At 42.6% G+C, this 22,032-nt stretch overlaps 1 protein-coding gene across 1 annotated transcript in view; it reads left to right on the top strand.

The window, feature by feature from the left end:
- The window catches only part of ZNF827 (zinc finger protein 827), a gene marked incomplete at both ends in the record, with an annotated part of 106,526 nt that extends 86,698 nt beyond the window's left edge, over window positions 1-19,828 (top strand). Inside the window, 6 exons of the mRNA XM_082315246.1 lie at window positions 9,215-9,352; window positions 10,846-11,017; window positions 12,502-12,668; window positions 15,674-15,865; window positions 15,959-16,136; window positions 19,021-19,828. Of these exons, the coding sequence (XP_082171372.1) occupies window positions 9,215-9,352; window positions 10,846-11,017; window positions 12,502-12,668; window positions 15,674-15,865; window positions 15,959-16,136; window positions 19,021-19,828 (1,655 nt within the window). The remainder of the gene's footprint in view (window positions 1-9,214; window positions 9,353-10,845; window positions 11,018-12,501; window positions 12,669-15,673; window positions 15,866-15,958; window positions 16,137-19,020) is intronic.
- Window positions 19,829-22,032: the final 2,204 nt, after the last annotated feature.

Raw genomic sequence — 22,032 nt, 5'->3', positions numbered from 1 at the left:
CTCACCTATCTTATCTTGTACAAGGTTGTCTTCTTTAATATTTGTCTGCCTAAGAGTAAATTTAAATGCAAAATTCATCAGGCTATTTGGACAGATATATAGATATAGATATAGATATATAGATATACACACACACACACACACACATATATATAAAAGACCATTGTTTAATATCTGAGCAAAGCTGAGGAGAAGTGGTTTTTTTTTATTCTACAGCATGATTTCAGACAAGGTACAAATGTGCCCTGCTGGTTGCTGGGTGTTTTGGTTGAGTTTGGGGCAGTCGTGGTGCTGACTGGCGCCCTGCAAATGCAACGCGAGCAGAAGGCAGCTGGGAGAGTAGTGCAGAAGGAAGGAGAGGATGGTTTGCAGGTAGATGCATGTGCTTGTCATAAGAGAGAGAGCAAGGAGAGAGGTAAATGTCTTAGAAGAGTTAAGGGCTTCAAGGAAATGGCAGATTCACTGCTTATCACTTGGGGAATCTGCAATAAAAGCAGTAAGAATGTTTTCTTTTACAGCAGCAGCCAGGTTCTGTGAACGGTTGTGCCTTTCCCTGGAAGCTTGCTGAAACATGGAAAGGTGGATCTGGCCAAGTACTTGCCCTTTCTTTCATCTAGTTTTGACTCTTCCGTGTTAATTCAGTCACCTCAGGAAGAGGCACTCAGTCTGCATTTGGGGCTTTGTTTTGCATTCCCGCTCTGAGGTTTCTGGTCACCACCTTACAGTTTCTCTAGGACAGCAGCTTTTGCTTCACTAAAAAGGATGCAGAAGGCTGAAAAGAAAAATGTAGTCTAAAGGCCAATTTGTCTTTATTTGTGTCTGAATTCTGGATGGGGAGTACTAGTGTTAGCCTCTGCAGAGTGCCCTAGATGTGTTATTACCTTCTCTCTATGAAAGAAAAGCCCCTATTTCAGGTGGACTTGCAAGTAGAAATTGGCACTGTGACAGAAAGAGAAGAAAAAAGGGAAAATTTGTACATACGCCATAACGGTCCTAGATGTGCACAAACGTCTCTGATTTTTAAAAGGGTTTCTTAGCAAGTGTGTCTTAAGCAGAATTGTAGGAAGGAAGTTAAAAGGGTAGAAACCTATTGGCATTATGGAAGTTAATTAATTGTGGTTTAAGAATAACAATAGGAGCAAATTATACTTTCATAAGTTCATATGAACTCAGCGTTGTAGCACCCAGAATAAATGTTACAAGCGGTGTAAATGGTTGAGCTAAATGTGAGGGCCACCTGCTTGGGAGTGAATTAGGTAGAGCTTATGTAAATTCATCATGGCACATCTTAGAGTTACTACGAAGATATTTTGAGGAGGATGTTCTAGCATTATATTGAAATAAAATATATTGTGCAAAGATAACAGAGCACGTTATCAGGTTTTTCTCTGACAATAGATGCAGAATTTAACTTTTATTTACAATAGCTATTATTTCTAAATAAGCAAAAAAAGTAAAGTTATGATGATGGAGCTCTTTGCTACTGAAAGGCCTGATTGTTCTCTTGGCCAACAACGATCAGGTAAGCTTTTAAAAACACTTTTGGGGGAGCAGATTTGTTGGTGCTTCCTATCCCTTTCTTGCAATATCTCAACTCCCTCAGTGAAAAAAATAAACCAGTTTCCATCTGGGCCATGTTGCATTACTTCACCTACAGTCACGAAACCAAACTGCCCTTCTTCACTGTGATAACTGAATGATTGAGGAACCCCTGGAGACTGTGCAGTGAGCTACAGGGGCTCTTCCACGACTACTTCTTTTTGGCCAGTAAATTCACAGCTCAGGGCCTTACTTTGCATATGTCAGGAATTTTACATTGTTCTATTCTTTCCTATTGTGTAAGGAATGAAGTTACCACCAAGGCAATCCTGTTTATCCCTTATGCTAAAGCAGTACAGTGGATAATGCAAGTTGGGGGGAATAGAGGGTGTTGTCCATCATTATCCTCAACTTGATGTCATAGTGTACGTGTTGTAAAAATAATTTTCAAGAAATGACTGCAACGTTACTGCAGCTTTAGGGTTCCTTAAAAATCTGCAACTCCAGCCACCTTGCATAGAATTTACATACACTCACAAAGTTTTGAACTGGGGATTTTTCTCTCCTCTTGGTTGTTTCTTACATTTTGAGCTTAATACAGACAATAAAAGCAAGTCTCAAAGCTTTATAATGCAGATGAAGGTTATCATAAGCCTCACTGTTTACTCAGAAGTCTTCTGTTGTATAAGTGAAGTTAAAATAGGAGTTTGTTAGTTTTGATGCAAAGGTAGGAGGTGGGGAGTGGCCTTGTGTTTTGAAGTCAGGGTGTCCCTACCTTGTCTTTGCCCTGACTCAGGTTTTGTTTTTCTCACCCTGCTTCTGACTGTCCGTTTTTGAGCAACGGGCTCAGTCTCAGCAGTGAAGTGGGCTTCACTGTTTTCCCGTGTTCCTCTATGGAGGCATCTTTAAAGTTCATCTTTTATTTGCTTTTATTCTTTTCACAAACCCTGACATCTTTATCACTTCTCAGTGACCTTTTCAAGTGTTGTTGCCTGTCATTGCACGTTTGGAATACTTCCCTGCGCAGTGTTAATAATGTTTCTTTTTGTGGGTCATGCAAGCTCTTTATTGAAATATTTCCAAATTTCATGGTTGATGTTTTTAGAAATAGCAACTTAAGCACCATGCTTCTGATACATAAAATCACTTGGGTTCTATTTTCTTCCATATCAAGGATTTTAAATGATCATAACATTACTGCTTTTTACCTTACTCCATAGTAATGTTAGATATTTCTAAAAGCATTCGAGAAAAAAATAAGAGCATTAGTTGGTAAAGTTTTTTATTCAGCAAGGAGGCTTTCTCTGCTTCCAGTTGTGCTGTCATTCAGGCTCTCTGATTATGTGCAGGTTTTCAGGGCTTCTGAAACAAAAAGTACATGTCCCCCTCACAAGTGGAACGAGGGTTCTTTTATTTGAGCAGTAATATTGTGTTCATTTTTATTTTTTAGTATTATTGTTAAATCCCTCCGAATAACTTCTCATACCTGTCGCAGGGTGTGACTGAGAGCGTGGCTACATAGACCCTTCCTTTGTTCGTGCTTGGGCCGTGCCAGCTCGGGCACGGGGCTCTGCTGCCAGCGCTAGATGGCTCCCAGGCTGGTGCGAGCTCAGCTGGGGCCAGCCCACAGCACGCCCAAGGGGACTCGCTTTGGCAGGACAGATGCCCCTGAACTGGTATTAGAGGGGACAGCACTGACTGCGTTAATAGCTACAAAAAGGCATTAAAAAAAACATCACAAAGGGGTCAGACAAACCAGCTTGCAATTTCCGCTGAAGCTCAGGTTTAAAAAAAAAAAAAAAGTTTTCTTACTTCTTTTTATTTTTGTGGGGAATATAGAAAACTTTTATGCCAAAAAAGCAGTTGCTTATCTCTGGCTAATAGTGGCTGAGTCTGCTCACAGTAAAAGATACATCCTAAAATAAGAGCAGACAGGTTGCTGTGATGCTGGCAGTGACAAATGAAGACTGCAGGACCACTCAAGATCACAGATACCTTAGATAAGTCACAAGACACATCTTACTCAGGAACCTACAGTATCTGGAAGGATTCCACCATTTATTTTAACTGACTTACTAGAAATAAGAATTCTGGTGCTACAAATAAAACTTTTGTGAAAGTACATTGGGAAGGGAGTAAGACATATAGTATTTGGAGCGCTGCAATTTCATATAGTCAATATATTTTTGAGCTTGCGAGCCTTTCGCGGGCTTTCGGCAGACAAGCTTGCAGCAGACCCTTAATTACATATTTCACAAAAGGAGTTCTAAATTTTTAAATACAGTGTGCTTGCCGGAGGTGATGGAGGAACATGTAAGTGGAAGGCTCCAAAGCAGTAAAATGCACCTTTGATGATGGGGACACTGCAGAAAGTAGGAAGACATTATAATAACATAGATAAATGCAGACAGAAGAAGGAAAGAAAATTTCCTTGACCAAATAAATATTTTTAAAGCTGTGTTTGCATGATTGCCTGACCCGAATACCTTGTTTCTGAATAAATAATTTCTTGAACCTCCTTGTCTTGTAGACATAACAAAATAGAAATAACCTTACAAATGGAACAAGCTTTTGTGACACTCATATAGAGTTGCATAAAGTGTATTTACCTCTTGGGTAAACGTTGGGGTACTGGAAAGCTTGCAAAGGACAGGCTAGCAGCAATCCACTTCAGGCTGGTAGTAACCGGAGTTACCTGATGACTCTTTAATGTCCTAAGTCTTTCAGAGCAAAGTGAGGTGCCTTGCTATGGGACATCTGCACTGCTGGTGGTGGTCATCCTCTTGCCATGAGCTCATAGAAATGTGGTTACCTTGTTCAGCACTGTTTCTCAGTCAGTTTATTCATTTTCTGGTTTGGTGGAATTTTTTAGATGCACCTCCCATGGGAGCTTCCTTCTGCATCTCATATTCTTCGCATCAAGTTTTATCCCCTGGAATATAAGGAGGGAGGTACTGCACGCTTCCTTTCCTCTCTTTCTATATCAGCTATCACCTACCTTTTCCCAGTTCACCTCCTGTTCAGAGTTTGGCCATCTCTCCCTCTTAGCTCTCAGCCTCACCCTGGGTGGCTATTCTGTCACCAGGTCCTCTAGACATCTAACTTGTTTTCTTCATAGCATTTGGCTTGCCAGCAGGATTGATTGAAAATAGCCTAACCACCACTCTCTGTTTTCTCCCTTCACAGGATTTCTGGTCATTTCATTTTCAAAATTACTTACCTGATTTCTTCTTGACCATCTGTGTGGTGTCAAACTGTCTGAATAACCCAAAGTATAAATATGACATACACTTCCAGAAGAATGGAGAGAGAATAAATTTTGACCTCCCTTGTTAAGACTCATCAGCACCTCTCACTTTCACCTCTTTAAGGAATACTTATTGCAAAGGACAGTCTATTTAATTTATATCTGTAGGCTTCCATGCGACCATAAGGATCTGCCCTTGTGGATTTTGTTGCTTCCGAGGTCTATGGAGGTGTGAAGATGAAACAGAGAAGCAGCTGCTTAAGTGAGTTATAGGATGTGAGAGCAGAGAGTAAACCAGCAAAGGTTATAAATATGAACTTATCTTCTTTGACTGACATTTCTTAGCTTTGTCTTTTTCAGTTAAATAGTGGTTTCATTCTTTCAGTTAGTGGTATAAAGATATAAAGGTAGGCATGGCATTGAACAACAGATTAAAACATAATGTAGTGTAAAACACTGTGAAGCGGTAATTGAAAAATATGTAAGCTAAGTAAAAGAAAATAAGTAATCAAAGTACCACATCTCAGAGTCCAAAGCCAGTCCCTGGGGAACTTTTTGTGCGTGACAGCTCCTGGCAGTCACAAGGCTGATTTGGTGACTCTAGACAGTTACTTATGTATTCAGGTCACACTTTGTTCTCTTCTTCAGTTACAGCTTCAACCAGATCTGGCATCCTCTCTCAGCATTTCTTGACAAAAGTCAGGCTAAAGGCTTTCCAGAAGGGGTCGTTAATGCACTCTCCATATTGATGTTACCAGATTGAGGATAAGAGAAAAAAATTAATTACTAAATGTGAAAATTGAAAATACATACATGTTCAGAATCATGCCCAACAGCTTAGGAAAGGGATAAATAGTAACTCTCAAGCTGCTGGGCTTTGTTAATCTATTTGGAGGGGCAAGAGGAGGGTCAGAACAATATTTCTGCAGTTGATATCCACCTTATTCTCACCTCAGGGAAAATACAGATGGTGACAAGTCCCGGCAGTTTCTAACCCCATCTTGGATGATCAGCTTTACACAGCTACTCATTATGAAGTTGACTTGGGGTTAATAGGGAAATGATACTAGGTGATGCAGAAGGGCAGGAAAGGTGTCCATAAAGATGTATTTCACTAAATTTCATTGAGAATTAAGTTTTACGTTTACGTAAAATTTTCAGCTCTTAAGACTTCTACGCAGAATGATTTCAAAATAATTTTATTACTAGCCTGTAATATACTGAGTCTTAATCTTTCTATTACTTTTTAATGATGTACTAGAGAACTTGGAGGCCTTCCATCTTACTAAGCATATTTTGGTTTCCACCCCAAAACCCATACAGAAATGCAGTCCATTGCTTACATAATAATTTCAATATTATTTTGTCATGTATGCTCTTCTAACATAGAAGTTTTGGAATCTGCTGTGGAGTATTCGTTTAAAGCAGAAATCTTATATCAAGTCCTTTTTTTTTTTTTTTCTTTTTCCTTCTTTTAGTATAGGGATGTCATGGTGAAAGGTGGATTTCTGTGGGACATCTCTCACAGCGGTGATTCATTATTTAACATTAGTTGGTCTCAGTCCATCTTCCTCCTGGCCTCTGTGTAAGGTATTCTTAAAGGATAACGATGCTGACTGTCTTTAAGTAGAGTGCTTTGGGATCCACAGAGAACGCTGTGCACAAACCAGTATCGTGGTCTCAGAGTCACTGGACTTGTACTCGCTTCGCAGCAAACACCATTCCCTGGCATTAATTGAGAGACAGAGCCCAAGGACAGAATGTGGATGTTGACTCACCTGATTCTTCAGGTCACGGGCGAGGTCAGTTGCTGGGTGTGTTCTTGGGAAGATTTCTGGATCACTGTACGGACACAGAGCTGCAGTTTCCAGGCTGCAGACCCAGCTGCCCGGAGGGTAAGGTGGGTGGAAGTAGGTGGTTTCCCTTGGAGCTGAGAAATCTTCCACGAAGTGCTGAGGCTCCTGTTGCACCAGAGACCAACTCTGGTTTGCCATGAACAACCTAAGAAGCTTGCTGAATAGAAAAAGCACTTTGCTACAGAGAGAAGATTCAGTCGAAAGAGAAGAAAGAAGCACTGTGGTTAGGACTCCAGGAATCAATCTTTAAAGTAGATAGAAGTACTTTCAAGACACCTACAGTATCCTCTTTTGCATCAATGAAAAATATGCAGCTGCTTTGCAAGGGACTAGCTTTCACCAGCTCGAGGTGATCAGAAAGCTGATATTTTTCCAGCTTCCCATGAGCTTCCCAGAACCGATAGCTATAAATCCACCATAGGACATTATATTTCTTCTTCTTAAAAGAGGGCTGATGACTAATGGTGAATTGTTAGGAGACTTATTTACTTAATTGAGCCTGCTTGTTTGGTATGTTTCCCAATTAATTCATTTTTGTTGTGACCATATTGAAGCAACCTACACCCTTGTGACCTTCTCTTATAATTATTACCATATTCCTCTTTTGAAGCACTGTTTTGATTATGTACTCAAAAAGCTCTGCTAAAATATTGTAGCATTAGTACCGAGTCAGATTTTTCCATTGTTTTGAACTCAAGGATAGTAACAAAAAGAATCATTCTTTATTGAAGTTCTTGGAGGTTATGGGTCACTTACAGCCCTTAGGGGAGGGGGGGGTCCTTCCTTTTTAATTTCACAAAATGACTATTTTGTATACGCAGAACTCGTTCTCTAACTCAAAATTCTTTTAAGAAAAATGTGTTGTTGGGTGGTAGCACTCAGAGGTGCCTCATAATTCCTTTGGTGTGCTGAATATTGTACATATTACAGGGTCACAGGAGAAAGTAACAGCAGCTGAAAAGGAGCTGGCAAGTATGACCATCCCTAAACTTTCTGAGATTGCTATGTGGAATCTCTGCCCCAAATGACGCATTGTTTTTATTATTACTTAAATTAACTACAGTATTTGACAGCTCTCTGCCTAATGGAGCCGTCTGGACACCTGTCTGTGAAGGACAGAGTCTTTCAGACATGGCAGTCAAATTTGCAGTGGTAGGCGACTCTCTCAGTGAGGGGCTGCCTGTACAAGGGGGGTGTTTATTCCTCAGTGCTTCATCGGATGAAGGTTTTGCTGGTTTGTGCCAACCTCCACGATAGTAACTGGCACTCAATAAGATGTTCTTGTACTCCTGTCCTCAGCTCCTCTCCTCCTGTTTACCTGAAAGTCCCAGCCAAATGGTTTTCCTGCAGCACGGCATGCACACGTGCACTGGTGGAGCTAGTTCTGGGCAGCAATCCCACAGGCGGTGTCGGTTTAGAGAAAGGTGCTCTGCATGGGGCATCTTTCATTCCAGTGGAAATAGAAGGTCTTTTACCAGAAGTAAGTCTTAAACCAAGCCCTCTCCCCACTGGCTGTTGTATTTGGAAAGCTGCTGAGTACCCTTGCAGTTTTGTGCACCTCTTACAACAGCAGTCCCTTCTCCTCAGGCAACAGGACTCTTGCAGAGAATATTTCTTTACACAAGGCTTGCTGATACTGTTTCTCTGACTGAACTAAGCAGTATCACTGCTATCCCATCTCCATCGGCTCTCTGCTCCCTTCTCTCTGTATCAAAACTGGCCATGCTTTTAACTTCTTGAAGCACTGTGTACCTTTTTTTCCTCTTCCTCATTCCCAGTCTTTTTCTCTCTACTTCCTTACAGAGCACCTTCATGTCTGTGTTTTATGCTGTGTGGAGTTTCTTTTTTGTATGGCAGACTCTCTCTCTTCCTGGAACAATTAAAAACACTTCTTTAAAGATAAGGGCTCGTTCTGGGTCTCAGTTTTTCAATGGCTGGCCCTCTAAGCTGCTGGGGATTTTGATGCCTGAGGACAGCAGGTGCTGGGTAGAGCTTTCCCCAGATGCCACCCATTCACTGGCGCGCTGTGTTCTCTTGGTTTCATGTTTGTCTGAGCAATCTTCTGTTCTCCTTCAATGTAAGACTGGTCATGTAGAAAAAAATTCCTGCGTCAGCAGGAAAGAAAAAGCTTGGAAATCTTCCTCCAGCCGTGAATAATAATCCAGTGTAAAACAGACCACCATCTCAGACCAGGGCTCCTTCATGCCCCAGGCAAAGGTGGGTGACTCAAAAAGCCAAAGGAGTGGTCTCTCCACAAAAACAGAATTACAGGTTAATGCTTTGCCCTGCTCAAGCCTGACTTTCTCTCTTTACCTAATCTGGTTTTACTCTTTGACTATGCCTATGTCTAGAACACTTTGACGAAGTGTTCTGCTTTAGAGTACATATGAAAGATTAATTTCCTTTCCATCATTGGGAGTTTCCTTTTTACATGAACTCACGAGCCAGATCCCACAGCATGCAGCCGAGGTGTTGCATTTTATATGACACCTACAGGACTCTACTGAATGAAATCTGCACGTCTTCAGAGTTCTTAAAATATGACTTTCTGTTTCTGTGGTTTTTGGCACAGAAACAGAAAAGCTGGGGCTGGAGGTGGGAAATGGATTGCCATCTTGGAAATTCAACGACCAGCTCTTTCCCTGTGACGTGTGTGGAAAAGTGTTTGGTCGACAGCAGACCCTGTCTCGGCATCTCTCGCTGCACACAGGTAAGGCGATGCTTCGTGGTTGGTTGTTACAGCACTGAGGAAATCTGTGTGGTTGTCATGGTTTGTTTAAGTGGAGGGAGAAGGTGGTAAGCAAAAGAGTGTGAGCCATCCTCAGCTCCTTGCACTTAGAGCAGAGCCAAGCGCAGAAACAGGACAGAATGTCAGAGTGGTGTTCAGGGAGTTAACTAACATTTTATTTCTTTACAGCCTACCTGTAATTTATCTTTACAAAATGTGTAAATTCAAGTTTGTCCAGGTTCCAGCAGACCAGCCTGTTCTGAAGAGAAGGCACAGCCTTTTTTACATTCACCTGATGAGCTTTTTAAATGTCACTGAACAACAAAAGATTTGGCCTTGGTGTTTCAGATCTGGTGAAACTGAAAGGAGTTAATATCTGTCATTCATTCACCTTTGCTCTCATCATCCACTTCTTCCGAGAGGAACAGGGGCTGTTCTACTCCATACCAACTTTCTTAAAGCGAATCAGCTTCAAATCAACTGAGGCTCAGAGTTTTTATATGGAAGATGCACCTTGTCAGCCTGCTGAGGTGCGCTGCGCAAAATAAGACTTGAAAGCAAGAATTTCTGATGCAGTGCTGAAAAATATTGTGGTATAATGCCAGCGTACATTGTACCATCTAGTGGAGCCATGCTGAAAAGGTTCAGATGCTCTGTTCCGTGGCGTCGTGGGGTTTTCTTAGTCGTAAGCTGCTCTGTTGCATGCCTTTCCCCTAACACTTGTAGCATTATACTTCAAATTTAGAGCAGCAGCTACTCAAAGGGAAAGGTTGTAAAAGCTGATGTAATGTTTGGTTATTTTAACCAACTCTTTGCAAAATAAAGCCTGGCACGTACAGAAAATGTGCTGCCAGGATTTAGAAATGTTTGATTTAAAATAAAATCATTTTTATTTTAAATTGTCTAAGTTGTGAAGCATCAGAACCTCATGATGAATTTGTTTAATTTCTTCAACTGTTCTTTGAGCGAGGTTTTTTTGTTAGTGTTCGGAACTGGCCTAATGATGCAGAGTTCCCTTTCCTCCCCACCCTCAGATTGTAATACAAAATCATCAACCATCAATTCTCTCCAAGGGAGCACACGGGCAACCTCAAGAATAACTGGACTCTAAATCAAAGAAAAGATGCTAGGTAAAGGAAGTAGTTGTAGATTATTGACCTGTTTCTCTACTGGCTCTGCTGCAGCTCTCAGAGCAGCACTTGCCCCAGATTTCCACTTTATAAAGTTTTATATTATCTGACTACAAATGGTAGAGCAAGCTAAAAAAACTAGCCCTAAACTACCTCCAAATTAGTTTTTCTTTGAGTAATTGCTGCGGACTCCTATAAGTTTCCAAAATGTCGAGCTTCCAAAGTACCTCATTCCGAAAGCTGCTTGGGGAAACCCAAAGGAATGCATACTTGGTTATTGGCAGCTTTAAAAATAGCTTGCTTCAAAATGAAGTATACATTTCAGGTTTTCTGTTTCTTTTTCAGAAGAGAGAAAATACAAATGCCACTTGTGCCCCTATGCTGCTAAGTGCCGTGCTAATCTGAACCAGCACCTGACCGTCCATTCTGTGAAGCTGGTGAGTACAGACACCGAGGACATCGTCAGCGCTGTCACTTCTGAAGGCAGCGATGGAAAGAAGCACCCTTATTACTACAGGTGAGGACCCAGACAAGGGCTGTGCGCCAGACGCTGGAATCTGAATGTCTTATCTGCCTGCTAGCGACGTGTTACAGGGCCACCCTTCTGGCTTTGCAGGGTGGAACTGCGATGAAAGTATTTGTCTTGCCCGTATCTGACTTAGGCTAAGCAGCAAAACCCAGCTGGCTGCCTCACGCTGTTTGACTTGGCCAGCCGTTGGGAAAGACTCTGGGGTTTGGTGTGGGGTTGGTTTTTTTAAATGGCTTCGTGAGGCAGATAGGCTCTTAGAAGCCTCTTTAACTTTTTATACAGTGTTCGTTTAAGTTTTGTGTTTGGAAACATCCCATCGTGTACACAGATTCACGGCAAATCTACAGCACTGTGCTTCCAGTTGCCTCTGACAGCTCCATTGTTTTCAGCCAAATCTATGAAATCAAATAGTAAAGCGTAACAAGAATTGTTATATTGGTACACACATTTCCTCCATTTGCTAGAGGTACATACAGTCAGTGACCAACACGATAAAAGAAAGAAAACCTTTAGGAGACTTTGCCCGAAAAAATAAAAGGAATTGCCCAGAAAAAAATACATATTTGGACGCTCTCCTTGTTGCATGCACTGTTGTGCGCTCTGCAAACTGTGATATGCACTCCAGTGGCCAAGCAGATTACCAAATCACTCTTAGTTTTAGTCAAAGTGCCAAGAGCAGATTTAATTACAAAATCATAGAAGTAAGAAATAAATGAGACCTGCTGGATTAGATTATCTAGTCCATCCCCCTGGGAAAGCAAAATAGTGCCCTGGAGTATACACCTTTGAAAATGTTTTTGGCTTGTTTTAAATGTTAATGGCCTAATCAAAGCACGAGGACTCTGCAAAGAAAGTTAAAGTAAAGGGTCCTTTCCATCGCCTCTCAATATCACTCTGTTTATGCACTGGCTGTGAAATCTGTATCCCTGCTAATTATTTGCATAGCTGATGACTGCTGTTTTCCAGTCAAGCACAAGAGATGTTTGAACCCATTTTTATTTGCTTACACTGAAACTGCCAGGCAGTTTTGCACAAGATCCCAGTTTGGCATGGGAACCATTCCAGGGCTTGAAAATAACTCCTGGAGTGTGCAGCAAGCTCTCCGTTTGTCACTGTATCAGCCGTACTAAACATCTTGGCAAAGCTGCACTGCCTCTTATTGCCCAAAGGAATCGACTAGGTGATGCGCAGCATCTGGAATCTGTAGTTTTTAATTAACTTTATGATTATTTAGCGTCATTATGGCATGTACAGGATTGTTGCATTGTGCCTGCCCTTAATCACGTTGGCATGGCCATCAGTTCAAAGGCAGTTCAACAGACAAAAGAATTTCGCAGTGAACATTCAACAGTGAGGAAGAGAAGAAATCTGTGCCGGGAGTTTTTTCTTGCAAATTCAGGGAAAGGCAATACGCTTCTGTTTGTGGTTTGTTTTTTAATGTTTCTTACTCTTGGATTCCCTTCTGCCTGCAGCTGTCACGTGTGTGGGTTTGAGACGGAGATGAATGTCCAGTTTGTCAGTCATATGTCCCTCCATGTGGATAAAGAGCAGTGGATGTTCTCCATTTGCTGCACAGCATGCGATTTTGTCACTATGGAAGAGGCAGATATGAAGGCTCATGTCAACAGCAAGCACACAGGTGACGATCCCTCTCTCCCAGCTGCGGTGATCTCTCTCTTCCTTGCTTTTTAGGTGCAACCTTCACACTTCCCATTAGCACTCTACTTTCACTGAAACGCTTGCTAATTAAGGCCTGATCTCTCAAAGTTGAAGTGAATTGGACTCCAGCCAGGCAAATAATCTGGTAGCGCAGATCAGTTTTCAAGCTTAGCGAAAAAAATGAAGGACTACTTAGCCCTCCTGCTTCCTATTCCCCTTATCCCCCAAATCCCCTCCCCTGTTGAAGTCAGCATACTGTTTGTTTTTCTGACTGGTTTACTATTTCATCAAAATCCTGGTTTGACTTCAGTGATGATAAGGTGACTTTGAGTGCTAATTGTGCGTACCTGGCTGTAAGTTTGAAATACACAATATGTTGAGCTTCGCTCTTCAGCGTGTTTGCCTCCGCAGTCTATCAGTTTGGAATTTCATGCTGATGTTTAGTTGACACTGTGATTCAGCAATACCATAAACGTAACTTTATATTAAATAACAGAACAAGTCACGTGTTCTCTCCCTGGTCTCGTTCACTTAATAGCCAAAGATAAGAGCAATAGCAGTTTTCAAACAAGCTCCATATGCTTAGTCCAACTAATGAAGTCTGGCATAATTTAAGGAGAAGAAAATTAGAACCCTTTTAATTAATTTCTCTTGTAACACCAGGCAGAAGCATTTTGCTGCCACAAACTACTAACAATTGTGTTGACAATACTGAGAACCTGAATTGCATCCAGCACAATTTTTCCATTGCTAAATTGCTTTTCCTGTCCTACCAGGAATAAAATTGGGAAAACAGGGGAGGGGCGGAGAAGGAGAAGGGAGAGGAGAATGCACTTGTTTGTGCTCACAGATACATGAGTTATATGTAACTGCAGAAATACAAACTACTGGAAAGCTCTCAAGGGATTTTATGCCAGCGTAGCTCTCAGCGCTACTCCCTGCTACCTGAGGGGTTTGCATCTAACTCCACTTCATTTATAGGAAGTCAAGACAAACGAGGAACGCCACCCATAGCCACATGAAAAGCTCACAGGGGAGCTCAGCACTGCGCTGTACTCTACTGTATCTTCCCATCATGGCTAAAAGATTGGAGCTGCTGCTTGTCTTTTAAAGAAAGACAAAAACCCCCTTGTTCTTCCTTCGCCCTGTCAAACGGAGCCATTCAGCTGGCAATCCAGCCAAATGCTTACACATATGGCAAATACAGAGAGTAAAAAATAGAATGGATTTTCTGGGTCACTTGACTCCGGCCCCTTATCCTGTGATGTTACCAAGTCATAAAAGGCCTGTTTGTAAGGATGTTGGCATATGTCTTCAAACAAGTATAATTGTTTTAAACCAACTACTTCTACAGACAGGAAGCTGCAGATTTTCCTGCATTAAAGATTAGGGACCTTTTTAAAATTTCCAGTGCGTGTCCTACTGATAATCACAATACATGTACGTTGTTCTTGTGCCAGAACTGTCCTTTATCTGAAAAAGCAATCCACCTCTTGCTCCCTCCACCTTTCTTCCCTCCTTCCACAGTATTTATTCCCTTAGTATATTTATGGAGAACAACCCTTTCCCCTCTAAATGTACCTTGAGCCTTTTCTTATACGAAACACAGTTTTCTCACTGTACCAATCCCTCACTGCATATGTTCTTGTTAGAACCCCTGCTCTCGACATATGCAATCACAGCTGTACATGGTGAAATGAAATAAGTAGTGGTGGCAGTGTAAAACAGCAGCAGCTACGGGGAACAGCTCACACAATAACATTCTGCGATCGTATTTACCTTCCTTGAAGGGTCCCCCCCACTGATTGCTCATACTCATCCCATGTTCTGCTCAAATTCTTCTTCTGTTTTCCATGACTGTTTCCAACTTAAGCACTCCTCATTTGTAGGAAAAATTCTTGTTACTGGCCCTTCAGGTCATAACCTTGTACTCTGTGCTATTAAATTTCATTCCATTTCTATTACTCTGGTGCCCAAGGTCAGTGAATCTTTCTGTATGATATCCCAGTCATCCTCCCTATTGACAGCTTGGGTCATCAGATTGCATTAGTGCATTCCTACATTTTTATCTTAGACTTAAAGGTGCTGCTCATCAATTCAAAGCTAGGCGCATAGGTACTGGTGTTTGCAGAGGCCTCGATCGGGGGACTTTATCACATAGAGAATATGAAGTCTTAGTAAAGTCTCTTTTTAACACAGCTCTGATTAAACCAAGACATAGGTGGGAGGTAATAATTTGCCCATCCTCGCCTCGTTGGCTCACAGCAGTTCTCATATGAGAACTCTCACTCTTGTTCGTTTCTAGTGTGTAACAGGGTTTGGGATTTGAACTTCATACATTTATTGCACACATAAGGAAACTCTGATGGGCTTCAGTTAAATAGCTTTAGATCCAGTTAAATAGCTTTTTTTAATTAATTATCTTCAATAAGAGGTCCTAATAAAACCAGATAAATCTTGAGACCATGCTATTATCTCTCACAATCATTACTGAGGATGCTCCTCAGTACAATGACTGAGATTATTCTCCTTTGCCCTTCCTCCCAAATTTACCCATTGGACCCACATAAACGGAAAGGTGGGGGAAGTTTAGCTTGGACCAGTAGGCACTTTTGGTTTCCGCACCCCAAACCTACAGAAGCTCCGTTTCCTTTCTAAGTGACAAGTTCTTCATTGTTTTTGAACTCTGAGTTAATCAAAGTCTTTTCTTGGGATTTTTTTCAGCCTGGTAATGAGGTAGAGTTGCATGCTTCCTTCCCACTACCATTACAGACAGACTCAATTCTAGGGTAAACAGAGATGTACTGTTGTAAATGCTAATAAAAAGGAAGGAGGTGCAACTATGATTTCTTAACGGATCAATTCATTTCAGACTTGTTTGAATTAACTTTAGATATAAATATTTTTCCTGAAATTTAAAGCAGGATCATTGAGAATCCATCCAATCTGCTGTATTAGTTATTGCTCTTTATTCCTGGTTTTCAGCTGAAGAGAGGAAGACACCCAGTGAATCTAACAGTCCATCTTCATCTTCGCTGTCAGCACTGAGCGACTCTGCCAACAGCAAAGAAGATGCAGATATAACCCCAAAAAATAAGGGTTCAAACAACCTGCTAGTCATTTCTGTAGTGCCTGGTAGTCAGACCTCAGTGAACACTGAAGAGAAGTCAGAGAAAGGTAAAACACTGTTAAACAAATACAAACTGTCACCTTCTATGCAGTCGATTTGGCCACAACGTAAGGAATATATGTTCCTGTTTTATTTTTCAGGCTTTGAATGTGTTTTCTGCAACTTTGTCTGCAAAACAAAAAATATGTTTGAGCGCCACCTGCAAATCCACCTGATCACACGGATGTTCGAGTGTGACGTGTGCCACAAGTTCATGAAGACACCTGAACAATTACTGGAGCACAAGAAATGCCACACGGTCCCCACCGGTGGGCTCAAGTAAGGAAAGCAAGTACACAAACTTTTATGTGTTAAGCACCTCTAATACTGTGGGGATAGGACAAAAGGAAGCAAATTCAAAAGGGTTAGTTAAATGTCTGATAATCCAGGTTTGGGGTTTCCTTTTATTTAGATGACCCAAGCCCAGTCCTTTACTGTAGGCTTGCATCATTATAGCAGATCGGTAACCTAGCAGCAGAGGTAGCGTCCACTGGTCTTAGCGCTGTAGCAAACTATGCTCCTTTCCCCTTTCAAGTCAAATAGGAGACACTATGTGATGGAGGAGACAGTACAGAGCATGAGGCAGCACTCCACAGAGGTGTTGGCAAACTAAGAGGGGTTTTTTTTTAAGGCATCAGAGGAAGGGAAAGCACATAGCACACAGCACAGGCCCTGTTCTGCACCTGCACCTGCAGTTTCTCTGCAACTAGGTATGAAGTTATAACCTTAAAGGTTATGACCTTTGTATGCTCTAATGCAAAGTCAGTCCTCCCCAAGAATTAATAGCTTTGATGCTTTCTACTTTGGTTTGCATGCCCTGGAATGATCGCTATTGTATAAATTAACGTGTAATGAGTAATACGCTCTTTTAAGAAGAAAGGAAAAAAAAAAAAAAAGCCCTTTGGCTTTGGCTAAGGTGGTGTCCTTTAAGATCTGTTGGTGCAGAGCAGTGCTTCTAGACAACGAGCGCGCCCTTATGTCAAAGTTGGACCCCCTGAGGGAAGGAGCGACTGCTGGGGCCATATGCCTGCTCCCTATGGGTGGGCAACGTGACGTTACGCAAGATGCGCCTCCCTGCTCTCTCTTCCAGCTGCTGCAGGAAAAGAGGCTGGGGCCGCCTTGAGCCCAGCTAGGGTTCAGCACAGGACTCCCCGCTTCTGTTGCTCTTGCTGAGCAAACTCATGTTTTCGGTGCACTGTAAGTGTCACGTGAGGAGCACACCACGTTTCGTGTTACCACGCGTAGCTCTATCAGTTTGCACTGCAGTTTTTGAAAACTGGTTCTGTTTGCCAGGCAGCGTCTGGTCTCCAGCTCAGTAGTTCCATGAACTGGGATCTGTGGGCACTTGAGATGTGATGACTGAAACTGGGAAGACGACCAGATTGAGAAACAAGTAGTGTGCCAGAACGACGGGATGTCTGTCTTGGACGTACAGACCAGTTGTCTAATGCACTTTGGGTTTAAGCTGCGCAGAATCTGTTCTATTTACCGAGGAAAAACCATGACCTATGACTCAGACCTTCCTGACAGAACGGGCTTCTCAGTCTACATAAGTTATTCCCGCCCAGCTCAAGTAATAATTAGGTACCTTGAAAGCTGCACCTAAGAAAAAGCTCTGATTTATTTTTTTTTTAAGGCATCCAGAAGAGCCTGAAGAGATCTAAGTAAATTGTATTTTTCTGTCTCCTGTTTGCTGTGGGGGAAGAGAAAAAAACATGATTCCTCCAGCTCCAGGTCAAAATCTGAGATTCTGATCCAGAGAGCACCCAGCCCAGGAGAGGTATGTGTGCATGGACAGCCGAGTCCTCTGTTGCAATAGAGCGAACCACGTTAGCAGCCTCAATGCCAGGCTCCCTCTCTGGATCAGAGTACTTGATGTGCATCAGGAAAAGTGTCCGGGTGTTCTAGTATCTGTCTTTCCTCCTGTATTGCTCACTGTGCTCAAAAGTCTCTCGATTAGCAGGTAGACTAATAGTAAACCTGTATGTGCAACCAGTTGTAGCAAGGTAAAACACATGGAGAGAGGATCTCAGCTTAGAAATGATCCAAAATGCTAGAACACAATTGGCAGACCTGCTAAGTAGCGAACGCAGATCAGCGGCAGGTGGAGACGTCTGTAAGACAGTAGCCAGGTGCCTTAGTTGTATCTTTTTATCTAGACCTGCTCTTTCAGCTCACCAGTTAGATCTGGAAGGGAGTGCGATTTGTTTAATACAGCAGAGATCGCTGGCAGGTACCTGTCCTCACCCACTTCCTCTCAGCTACATAAAGCAAAAGCGGGTGTGTTTTGGGTTTGTTGGTGTCCAGGCTTGTTCAGCTCAGGCTTCCTTCCAAGCTTTCAAGATTCCCTCCTCCAGCCTTCTCGGCCCTTCCTGGCCCAGGAACCAGGGGTGAGGCCCTTTGCCACGTCCACCCCGGTCCGGACGCTTGCCGCTGTGAGTAAGCGGAGCCCACATCCTGTTCCCACACAGGAACAATTCCTGCCGTGGCAGAGGCGGCTGTAGGCAAACGTTGCTAAACACACGCCCCCTTTGAGCGTGGCTAGCTCATCTCCCAGAAACGGGAATCCCTACAAATCATCCTAACAGACTGGCTTTCAGCCGCTCCTAGCAGGATACCCAGCAAGCTTATTGTTCAAGGTCACAGAAAAGGAATTTCCTAAGCTTTTGCTGTACATGTGGTATTACAAGTTTATTCCATCTTTACTTAAACAGCTGCTTTCATACTCATCTGTAAACACTCACTTTAAACCACTTCTTAATGGAAAAAATGGCCAAAGTGACTTCGTGCAAACACTAGGAATGTCGTTACACAAAGTACCTGTGAATCAGTCACCCACTCTGCACTACCCGGCCTGCTTTGCAGAATCTTCCCCATCCAGGTAAGCCAGAAGATTAAAGGGATGCTCCTTCAGAGTGAATCAGTGTTTTCCTAGGAATGCGGGAGCTCTCCTGCCGTTAAATGGGCAGACCTCCTCTAAGTAGAGACGTGTCAAGGTGAACCGAGTATTCGAAAGAGGCTTTACAGGGAGAACAAAGTGCCTTTTTCTCCTCTTTAGTAGGTCAGCGAGGGGTTGAGTGACAGGGTTAAACCAGGAATGCGGGTCTTCAAGCTGAGTGATGTCTCTTTTCTCTGTCCCTGCCTTTCCTTGCTGTGTTGCCAGGTGCCCATTCTGCATCTACTCCACCAACCGCCCCGCAGCGATGGAGTGCCACCTGAAGACTCACTACAAGATGGAGTACAAGTGTCGGATCTGCCAGACAGTGAAAGCGAATCAGCTGGAGCTGGAGATGCACATCCGAGAACACCGCCTTGGCAACCATTACAAGTGCGACCAGTGTGGCTACCTGTCCAAGACCGCCAACAAGCTGATTGAACACGTGCGTGTCCACACTGGTGAGCGCCCTTTTCACTGTGACCAGTGCAGCTACAGCTGCAAACGCAAAGACAATCTCAACTTGCACAAGAAACTGAAGCATGCTCCACGCCAGACTTTCAGCTGCGACGAGTGCCTGTTCAAGACTACCCACCCTTTTGTCTTCAGCCGCCACGTGAAGAAGCACCAGAACGGGGACTGCTCTGAAGAGGAGAAGAAGGGCCAGTATTCAACCTCCAAGGAAGCCAGTCCGCTCCTACCAGTGAACAGCTCCAGAAACCTCCTGTCACCCCTCTCAGTTATGTCTGCCTCCCAGGCTCTGCAAACGGTGGCTATGTCAGCTGCCCACGGCAGCGGGGCAGAGCCAAACCTGGCAGTGAAAGCCTTGGCCATCAACGGCACTTCCCTGTGCTTTGATAAATACTGGAACTCAGAGTTCGCCCACCTTATTCCTTTAACAATGTTTTTCCCCAAAAACCACTATGATCTCACATTCCATCCACCCAGACCTCAGACTGCACCGGGAGGTGCCTCTTCACCTAAACACTCCTTCCTTGCCTACCTTGGACTAACAGAAAGGGCAGAAACTGTCTGAGGGCAGTTACATTCTGTACCAAAAATACCCCAACAAACCCAGCAGGTATACATTGCTGCAAAACGTAGACCGAAGAGGTAACGAACACTTGTACTATATCATTAGTAAGGTTTAGAAAATGGCTCTGTGTGTATACTTATTGCATTGACATGAAAGCTGCTTTACGAAATCTCCAAGAGGTGACCTACTGCATACTTCTACCTTCAGAGGCATGTTCCCAGTACTCTTATCTAAGAAACTATTTTGTCTTGCTAAGCTGAAAAAGAGTGTCCTTAATGGCAATCAGCACTTGTAAGATTACATATTGATGCATTTTATTTTTGGGCTTTGTGTGCGTGCGGGTGCGTGGAAGAGAGTCTGCCTGTAGCGTGCCATGACATTGCTTTTGCACATCCCTTGTATTGGCTTATTTAATTATTATTCTTTTCCCCTTTTCAGGCGTTTGCTCCCGCCCTTCCCTCCGTCTCCCCCTGAACTGCAGAGTTGTGGAAGGAGGAGTAACGCTTGGTTCAGGGTGGATTGGTGTATTATTTCAGTGCTGCTTGCAGCTTCCTTTAGCTGTTTGATGCCTTGTACTCAGTTGTCAAGGTTTGAGGATTTGGGGTAGAACTGATGAGGAAAAAGTTGCTTTCAGCACTGCAGGATGAGAGTACGACAATGAAAAGCGTGTGTATGTACACACACATGCATGTGCAGTGCGTGCAGTCTACACACCACATAGCAGGCCCAATTCTTAACCGTTACACAGGCGTAACAAACACCTGCGTCTGGGCCATAGCATACATCTTTTGTTTTAAAAGGGCATATAAATATTATATATATATATATATATATACTGTATTATGCAGTGGTTACCTTTTAGTTTGCAGGAACAACTTGTATAACTAGAATTCTATGGTGGAAAAAAATCCAACAAGGGGATTAAAAAAAGGGTATGGATAAATTCTGGGTATAAATACTCAGACTAAAAAAAAAAGGCAGTTTTGCACAGTGCTTTAGTCTTGCACTAGTTTGTTTCTCACTTGCAAAAAAAAAAAAAAAATTCCGTGGGCTGAAGGTAAGACAACTGTTTATTTGAAAAGGTACCAGTAACTACTTTGAAATATAAAGCTATAAAAAGATGCTGTTTGAACCACACAGTTCTCTTTTATACCCTCAGTATTTCAATTGTACTTGCAAATTCTACAGTCCTATCACTACCCTCCATGTTATTAGTAATACTTTATTCCTTTTTGTTAATGGCGGATAGAGTGTGCACTGCTAGGAAGCTAACTTTGTACTTATTTAACGCTCCTACTTGTGGTCATTAAAATGACACGTTCTATGTAGCACTTTATTGCAGGAAGAAGCAAATGCGGATTGGTTGTATAACCTTTGTTAATCTCAAAACGCCAAGAGCGATCTTAATTTAAGAGAAGCTAACCGACTGTTAATTGATGCGTTTCTCAGACAATTTAATATCCAGGAAGAAAGATGAGGATTAAAAATACTCTGCATTAAAATTGGAAGTATAAAATATGAAACATTTCAAAATTATCATGTGACTTACAGGAATGCTTTCTTACTGGATTATTGTTTTCCGTGGTGTCTCTTGGATTCGGATCTCGCTGTCGTTCACCAGGTATTGAAATGTCGGACCTAGCTTTTGTCAGAGTCCCCTCTCTGTCCCTTGGCCAAGCCACTGTAGGAGGTGCCCTGAGTCCCATCTAACGCGCTACCCACCCGCCCTCATGCTGTCCTGAAGGTACTTTTTCTGCAGGTTGTTGTGGGACGGGGGGATCCGACAGGCCCGTTGGAGCCAACCCCGTGTTCGTGACAGCACTAAAGCAACGCCCCAGTTCAGGAAGGCATTTCTGGTCCACAAGGGCTCTTAGCCATATGCACAACTAGAAACATAACTCAATCTTCATTAGTTCTTAAATGAAGCTTGTGTAGAAATACTTTTCTGATGCAAAACTTGCATCGTTTAACCTATTTGCAAGATTCCTACGTTTGTTTTGCACTGAGATGGCCAAACGTTCTCCACTGTCATGACCAAACTCTTCCTGTTCAGGGAGGACATCCTAATCTGTGCACTCCTGTTAACATACTGGAAGCTATTTACAAGGGGGAAATATCCAAAATAGTAGCAGGTTATCATTTGGAATTACTAATTAAAGGACAGAGACTTCCCACCGTTTTGTTTACATTCCAGCGGACAGTTT

This window comes from Platalea leucorodia, assembly GCF_965183815.1.
Source record: "Platalea leucorodia genome assembly, chromosome: 6".
In the NCBI taxonomy this organism is placed as follows: Eukaryota; Metazoa; Chordata; class Aves; order Pelecaniformes; family Threskiornithidae; genus Platalea; species Platalea leucorodia.
The sequence above is the reverse complement of the archived record's forward strand: the minus strand, read 5'-3'. Positions and strand labels throughout refer to the sequence as shown.